The sequence below is a fragment of the Xylocopa sonorina genome, chromosome 1 (assembly GCF_050948175.1).
Source record: "Xylocopa sonorina isolate GNS202 chromosome 1, iyXylSono1_principal, whole genome shotgun sequence".
Lineage (NCBI taxonomy): Eukaryota > Metazoa > Arthropoda > Insecta > Hymenoptera > Apidae > Xylocopa > Xylocopa sonorina.
In genome coordinates, this window is record NC_135193.1 from 10,969,077 (window position 1) to 10,977,559 (window position 8,483).

The 8,483-nt window shown below is 52.1% G+C and overlaps 1 protein-coding gene across 7 annotated transcripts in view; it reads right to left on the reverse strand.

Annotated features, from left to right (window-relative positions):
* The window catches only part of Ca-beta (Calcium channel protein beta subunit), a 68,490-nt gene extending 60,318 nt beyond the window's left edge, over positions 1-8,172 (reverse strand). For 2 of the 7 annotated variants that reach the window (XR_013102628.1, XM_076906598.1), the window contains exons 1-2: positions 7,859-8,171; positions 5,312-6,103 (exon numbers count right to left, since the gene is read on the reverse strand). Coding sequence is in view for 6 of the 7 variants with exons in the window: in XM_076906598.1 (XP_076762713.1) it covers positions 5,312-5,497 (186 nt within the window). In the remaining variant the exon portion in view is untranslated. Of the gene's footprint in view, positions 1-5,311; positions 6,104-7,858 lie in introns of all 7 variants that reach the window. The other 5 variants (XM_076906606.1, XM_076906640.1, XM_076906631.1 and 2 more) reach the window with 3 other exon arrangements.
* Positions 8,173-8,483: the final 311 nt, after the last annotated feature.

The window sequence follows — 8,483 nt, forward strand, 5'->3', positions numbered from 1 at the left end:
GGCCATCCTCGCTCTACGGAACGTTTTTATCGTTTAACCCCTTTGCCTTGGAAGCGTGCGAGAGACGCATCGGTGGAATAGATCGTAGCTCATACGAAACGAAGGCGTGTCGTGTTTGCGATAAAACTTAATTTTAACTCGAACTGCAGTCTCGGTTTATAAGACAGAGGATGCATGCGGATAGTTTACGCCACATTTCTCGACGTTGTTCTTCGGATGTTTGATAAAAGTGACAGCGTAAACTAATAAAACTACGGCGTTCAACAAGAGAAGACAGAGCCACCTCCGGCCCCGCGGCGCGGGTCTCGAGAAGTCGACGGCTCGTACAAAGGCATCGTAGATCGCGTCCGAAAACGCTCGAACCGCCTTTGAGGCTGGGGAACAATACTCTCCGCGGAAAGAAAAAAAAAAATGGCCCGTACGAAACGAGATCAAGGGCGAGACAAAGGAACGTTTAATTACCAAACTGCGAAAGACGGTCGAACTGCCGGGGCATTACACGGATTCCTGCCGCAGAAAAAGCAGCGGCCGGTTCACCGGAGCGCGATGTATACGCACGCCGCGAGTGGTCCATTAACAATAATTTCGACGGTGAATCGGCCCTCCCGCCTTACCCCGAGCGGGCTGAACGGGGCGCGGAGCGGGAGCAAGCGAGAGACGCGAAGAAGTCCGAAGGAGGAATCCTTCCACGGCAAAAAGGAAACGGGAGGAGAAAAAAGGAGGAAGGAAGGGAACACGGGTGTGCAAACCCGTTTGGCCGTTAGCAGACTCCTCCGTGCTAGCACGCTCCAGCTCGCTCCGACGCAGGACGATCAGGCTCGCCGCTTGCTCACGGCTAAAAGTCTCCGGAGCTGCTCTTTTGCTCCTGCCGGCTTGTACACTGACCTATATTCGATGGAACCGGGTCTGGAGACTCGAAGCGACCAACCAACGAAGACCCACTACCCCGAAGAACTCTACCGAGCTAAATATGCGCGGTTCTTCCTCGCGCGGTATCCGTACGGGGACGATGCATCGTACACGTCCGCGCGTCTGGGCGCGAAGGACGCGCCAGGCTTTTCGATCGATCGAAATTTACCCCGAGGTACGTGACTCGTGTCGGATAGAAAAACGTCCCCTTTCGGGGCGGGTGGATACACGTACGTTTCCCAGCATACTCCTCTCCGGTACGTGCTCCGTTGCGTCGAATGATGCAGTTAGATCGATGCAGCCTGCACACTCGGCCCGGTCGAGCGACTGCTATTTATGTGCCCCGGTGCTCCTGAATCTTTTAGCGCGTGACGCACTTCAGGGACTATCCGGCGCAACGATAATCGATCCCACTGTCGCGGAGATGCGATCCTCTGGATCGGTGAACTTGCTTTAGGAGGATCGCGTGGGCGTAGCCGTGCACGAGACGCGAACCGACATCCAGTTCTTAAAGGTGGAAACTCTCGCGAAACGACGAGAGGAGTTCGAGGCAGAGGTGGTTCTTCATTTTCCAGCGAGCGTTTCCGGTCTCGTGCAAGTTTGATGAAACACGCTGAGTTATGGATGCACGTACGCGTGGACGCTGATGTATGCGGTACTTCCTTTCCCGATCGGGACACGAGGTCCTACGTGAGCGCGGAAAATTCAGTGGACGCGGCACTCGCGGCGAATCGATAAATTTCATTTTTGTTTCGCTCATCGTCCGCCTCGCCGGGATACTCGAAACGACAGGGTATATACTGGCGCGAATCTGGGTTAAGCGAGGATCATCCGGGAGTCATGCTCCTTCTAACCTGGATTGAAACATCCCGTCGCGGGACTTGATCGATTTCACGGTTTGTACACCGAGATCAGAGGCGTCTCGAGATTCTTCGAATCGATGTTCCAATAATAACAATGAGCATCGTGACTACCCGAAGCACCCTCGACGTCAAAGGCCACTGAACAATTCTAGCGATCTGTCGTCGATGGTGCACGGAATTATCCAATAGCGGGACGCGATATTCGAATTGTCCGCGTTCCACGAATATACGCGAGTTTATCGCGAACTCGTTGGTTAACCGAGTCATAATGTGTCTTCGAATCGAGGAGTCGATTCCGGGTACTCGGTTACCGAGTTCAGCTGGTCCCAATTTTCGAGAGTTCGCGCGCACGTTTCGCAATAATCCCGCAACGATTTTCACTTTCGACGACGGGGATTCGAGTATCGATCGCATCGCAGCGAGCAGCGACAAGATCGATCGGTCGAGCCTCCGTGTGTCGCGCTGCTTTACTTTCTGGCATTGAAAAACGATCGATAATTGGTCGTGTACACTCCGCACGTACGCCGGCAGCCAGTCCCGGAAAGTCCGGATTAAGTCCGCGCGATTATCGCGCTTGATAGTAATATAGTTTCATTTTAATGCGCGCTCCGTTATTTGCATGATTATAGGTGTAGACGATTATAAAGCGTGCGCCAGGCTGGATACGCGGCTGGATCGAGATAAGTGAAGGGTTGCCCGCGATAAATATGCCCGTGATTGATACCGGGACAAGCGTAAAGATGTCGATTAAGGAAGCCTGATGCTGGGCCCCGTGGCGAAAGGAAGAGAAATAATCCTGTCACTGTTCGCGCGGTTACCTCGCGCGCGGACGTTTTAATATTCCTGCGCGGACACGCCGCACGTCCCCAAGCGAATATTTCGCAAATACCAGCCGATCCCGAACGTTTGCCACGAAAACGGGCGCCGTTTTTTGAAAGCACCCATTCGCACCGCGCGCGTAATGAGAGTGTTGTAAACTGATTTACATATCGAATAGAAAGCGGACGAATAAATCAGTGCGGAGTGTACAGGTTGATTTTCTTGCATCATCGTACGCTGATAAATACGTGGCGCGGGAATATACGCGTTTGCACGTGACAGGATTCGTTGAATTATTAATCGGATCTGAATTGGCAAAAAAGGACCGAGAGAAGAAACCGATAAGCGGGACATACTTTTAATTGCCCGCGTCGGGTTTCGGTCACCGGAGGTAACTATCATTTTGTTCTGTCGCTCGCCTTAAATTAGCCAATTGTTGTAATTAACGTTCGCGAACCGTCGAAAGTGGCTTATCTAATACCGACTAGTCTCGATAAAATGGAACGTGTTCCGTGCTCGCAAAGGGTTAATATTCCAGACGAACGTATTGCGCAACGAGAATATATACGTGTTATTAAGAGTAAGTCGGGTAATCGGGGGTAAAGAAATACCCTGGAACAGTAGCGCTGGGGGGCGAATTAAGGAAACCAAGTGCTTCCTAACGAAGTGGACTCCCAAGGAATTCGAGCACCGCGAACTTGCTCCGCAATCACGCAACGAGGCGATCTTCCCTCGGTAGCCTCGAATCGAGCCACCGCCGCGTGGAATAATTACGAACTTTCGTAGTCCCTATCCTAAATTGAAACAAGGTTCGGTTTAACGTCACTGGTCTCCTCTGAACGTGTAACGCTATTAAAATCTCTCTGGATTGACCTTGGGGAACAAAACGTGGCCCAGTTTCCTACCTCAAGCGCGCCACATCCGTTTCCATCGACGGAGAAAAATAAGAGGAGATTAAGGAAGAAGGTTGGGTCGAAGCAAGAAGCGTTCCAAGGAGTCTCGATTCCATTTTCTACCCCATCATCTCGTGTCTGTCTCATTAGCACTTCTAACCCTCGAAGGAGAGATAGGGATAGAATGCGAGAAAGAGAGAGAGAGAGAGATGGCTGTGTCGTAGTCGTAGAGAAAGCCAGGCCAAGCTCGACTGAATGCAGCTGCAAATGAGAGGCACCAACGACGCTGCTGTGGTGGTCGTCAGCGTTGGCTATAGCCAGCCCTCTCTATGAAAGATGCAGAAGCGCTAAATGAAGAGCTTGGTCACCGGAATAGCGTGCATATCAGGGACGCCGAGGAAACATCACCTAGGAGGACGAGCTTTGATCAAACCGTCCCGCTCATCTTTCATTTTCTTACACTCTAAATGGCGTTCGTTCCCAGCTCCATTCACGATTCTTTCTGGCGCGAACCGCGTCGCGACTACGGGAATAAATCAAGCGAACTAGTTCCCTCGGCATTTTTTTCTCGTCATATTAGAAAAAAAGTCGAACGTTTTCAGTCGAACCAGCGTCGGCGATAAATTCACGCTATCTACGGAACGGACGTGCGATGGATTTTTGCGACACACACGCCGCGTTGCGTAAATTCCGCGTAACGCAATATATAACGGTGGTATAAATTATAGCAAGGTTAGGGTGTAGCGAGATTAGCGTCGCGAGCAAACAGTAATACGGAAGATAGAGTTTAGCTGGGATCAATGAGCACCGAGGTGGATGGAAGGCAGGTATGTATAGTCGCAAGAAGGCTGTAACGCGCCACGTAACGTTGCGCAATACACTCGCTAGACGAAATATTAAGGAGAAATGTTCCAGAGGTACACACAGTCCCTGCGATCGTACACTCTTTCTCTCTCTCTCTCTCTCTGTCTCTCTCTATCTCTATCTGGATGTACGTCTCTGTGGGTTTATGTAAAGCATCTTATGCGCCTGGATATTGCTTCCCGAGATTTTCAAACGTGACGCCACGTTGTGCAACATCCATCGCATCCCTTATATTTGAACGGTACGAAGGTGGATAAAAATATCGCTCCGAGTTTCAATAGCTGTGAACTTTTACGAGGTGGTGTGCAATTTCCATCTAGTATTATAATTTCCACTGTACCTCGCATATTGCATTGGCAAACGATAAAGGTATCTACGAGTATAAACGTATCAGACTGGAATGGATTTTACTAAAATTTTTTCCGATATGTTAAGTCGTCCCAACCACGATAACAGATAAGCTCGAGCGTATAAATTGTTTGTCGTCGGGTTTTTCCTTATTCCATGCACACCGGAGCTATCTCGAAAAGCGTCGCCTCTTCATTGCGAAATGATACCAGAAGCTCCGACCTTGGCAGAGACTCGAGTATCTCAATTCCTTTCACACATTCTACACGTCTGGTATTCACAAGCCACCATCTCAAGCCTACTCCTGCAATAACGAAACCCGGTGCTTATCACTTTCCAAGCTGATATCAAACACCTTGACCTTGATGCAGCCTGCTGAAGTGGCCCTTTTCACTCCGAGCTCGGAGAGGCTACCCACGACAGCCTATGCTTACGAACCTACCCTTCTGAAAACTAACACCTCGGAAGAGCAGCGTTAACATCTCCCGAAAAGAAAATCGAATCCCGACCAAGCGGTTCGTCCGATGAGCAACCTTCGATCGGTTTAAGCACCAAAGCTCAACCGTTCCTATAGCTGATAAAAAAAAAAAAAAAAGAAAACAGTTGGAAACTCACCGGATTGTTGGTGAGTGCCGAGGTGGACGCAGCGGTGGGATGGTGATCGTAATCCAGGTACTCGTCCCGATGATGTCTCCCGGTACCGTACGTCTCCGGCTCGTCCCGAAGGTCGCGGAGGTCGCGTTGTTCTCGGAGGTCGCAACTTCTCACGTGGTCCCGTTCAACGCGAAGCTGCCTCGACATCGCCGTCGGCTCCTCCTCCTCCGAGTCGAGCAGCAGCTGCTCGGCTCCGCCGCCACCTCCTCCACCGCCGCCTCCGCCACCTCCAGGACCAACTCCGCGTTGGGCGGGATAACGCCGGAGGTCACACCATCCTACCTCCTCCTCCGCCCCTCCGGCGACCTCGCCGCGGGGCAACCGAGCCGTGTCTGGGGCCCTCACGACCGATCTGCCTCGAACCTCCTGCCCCCGCGGCCCCCCGGGGGGCTCCACCACATCACACCCAAACGCTACGCTTCTTGGACCCCTCACGACCCAACTCTTCTGCTTCCACTACGCTTCCACCCTTCTCTTCCTCCCCCTTTCGTTTTCTTTTTCTCTTAATCCCGCTCTCTTCCGCGTGCTAGTTCTCCCCTGCTTTTTTTCCCTTTCACTTCCGTTTATTCTTCCCTTCGACTCGGCTGCTTTCCGTCTCTGTTAGACCGTTCGTTTGGGCGGATCGTTTCGCGGCCCGTGGGATGACTCGCGCGGAAGCTGGCTGGCTAGAGGAGACAGAGCGGCGGTAGACGAGCGGAAGTAGCGAGAGAGTGGCGGCTGAAGATGACGCGCTCGGCGAAACGCTTCGAGTGTCTGTAAACAGAGATAGGAAGGGTTAGAGAAATCGATTTCGAACGTGTTCGAGGCTTTCGTGCGGTCTCGAGGATCTCGATCGAGGTTCTAGTTAGTACTTGGTTAAACGCGTTCGTCGTTCTGCCGCGCGATATCATTTCGCGACGTACTTGCGAAACTGTACGGATAGTTGTACCTGTGCGTCACATGTGATGACTGCACCGCGACAGAAAAACGATCGACCATCAGGTACGATGAATTGGACGGTGAATCTTTCTTTTTGTACTAATGACCAAGGATAAGCAGGGTTGGAGAGGATGAAACGTTGTCGCGATGATACGTTTGCGTTACGCTTTTTGTATGTCGATGAGCGATGGTACCAATTACACGTTGAAATAGTTTTTCGCACGAGAATAATCGCGGATACGATTTTACTGAAACGTAGTACGCACACCAGAAGAGATCAGAGTTACGGATGAACGACGTTATAGTTTCCGCAGTCTTTGGTAGACGTTATAACATCACCGCAACCACGTAAGATGTAAATTCAATTTTCACGCCGTTACCATATGCCGCGGCGGATAATTCAATTTAAATTTAGCGAGCCAAACTATTTTGACACAGTGACACGTGTTCCCCTATTGTTCACAGTGTATAACTCGCACTGTATAGCTGAAAGTTATTTCGTCGAAGAACACGTCTCGCGAAGTTTACATTTCTTGCTCGAGTTTACGATGGAATTTAGCTTCTGGTTTGAATTCGATCTAACGTAAACATCGTACGCGCGACGATTACCGGGAAATTCGAATCGATCGAAGCGGAGTATTTTTCGTAAATTCGTCGAACGTTTTCTATCGCGATCGAACGATAAGTCGAGCAGGGTCAGAGAGCCTCGCGTAAACTGTCACGGGATCGATTAATTGGTCCCCGAGACGATCGTTGGAACAATAGCAAGGTCGGTCCCGATTCGACAAATCGATGATCATTAATTAACCCGTCCCCGGCGGAAAACGTGGCCCGTTGATAGTGATAGACGCGGAACTACTCTCTGCCAAGGTCAGACACGACCGTTCGAAAGTTATGGCTGGCCTGCACCGTTACCTTGAGGGGCTCTAGCGCAGAAAGCGATAGGTACTCCCACAGAGGGACACGGATGGAGCGTTGCGGAGCGAAAAGAGCGGACGCGCGAACTGCCGTGAAATCAGACGATAAACCGGTGCGTAAAGTCCTCCCTGACGTTCCAGCCTTACGAAGGAGAGAGGGTGGCAACGAAGCTCACCCAAGGTGGGGTGAGTTGAGGTTAGGTCACGCCGCAGACCGCGAATGTAGGGTTGTGGGTCGCGCCCGGTCGAGCTCAGCTGCGCTGCGACCTAAAGGGGTTACGGCTCGTCTCTGGTCAGACACGCCAGACCCACTCGACCCTCCATCCCCTTATACCGCCACGGAGGATGCTCTAACGAACCAGCTCTGTAATTTCTCCGCGGATCTTCTTTCTACTTTTCGCAGACCCTTACATTAACAAAGGCACACTTTACGCGTCCAGTAGAATGCGACCGTCACCAGTCAGACCGATGGAGCGCTGACGCGTCAGCCGTCTATGGTAAAACCCCGTCTCGTCGCTCCATTATTCCGAATAATTGAATTCCATAAATTGAAGGCGGTGCAGGGGGGAGGGTGAACCTAGCCTATCCCAATAATCGTAATCTAAGGGAGACGCTTGCGAGATGGAAGAATATCAGAGATAGGAGCGGAGCGGGTCATCCCAGTAAAACTTACGCGATGCCCTGTTCGACTCGGGATCCTCGTACCGCGACCTTACCAGTCAAGAGACGAGAGAGAACACACCACTGGGGATATCACTTTTTTTCGCGCGCGGCTCACGTTCCACCGCGAGCGAATCCGGCTGTGAACGCGTACGATCGGCGAAGAAGTCGAGCAGAATGAGGTCCGCTCGCGACGGGACACGGTTTTTCCGCGTGGACGATCGACGGCGGCAAGAAAGTGTCCACGACGTCGAAACGACGGTGACGGTTGGGCCGTGCTCGCGTCGACGGCTGCTGGTACCGCGGCTCGCGCTATCTCGGACGGTGTCGGTCGACCTCGTCCTTTGTCGGTCTACCTCGGCTCTTGTATCGTGACGTCGCGCGGAGACGCGAGGACCCCGGCGGTCTAGAGTATCGATCGCATGCGCCAGCGCACGCGAGCCTCGCTGCGGCGCGTCAACACGCGCCTTTCTCGACTGGCGTGAGGGTTGCTCGACACGTGGTTGCGTTTCCGTTCCTCGATCGTCCTGTTATCGCCCTCTTTCCCCATTACCCGATCGCTGGTCGCTTGCCCAGGTAGCTCTCTCGCTGGACCGCTGCTGAGTGAAAGTTCGGGGAGTTCCCCAGGTGTCGGTCCG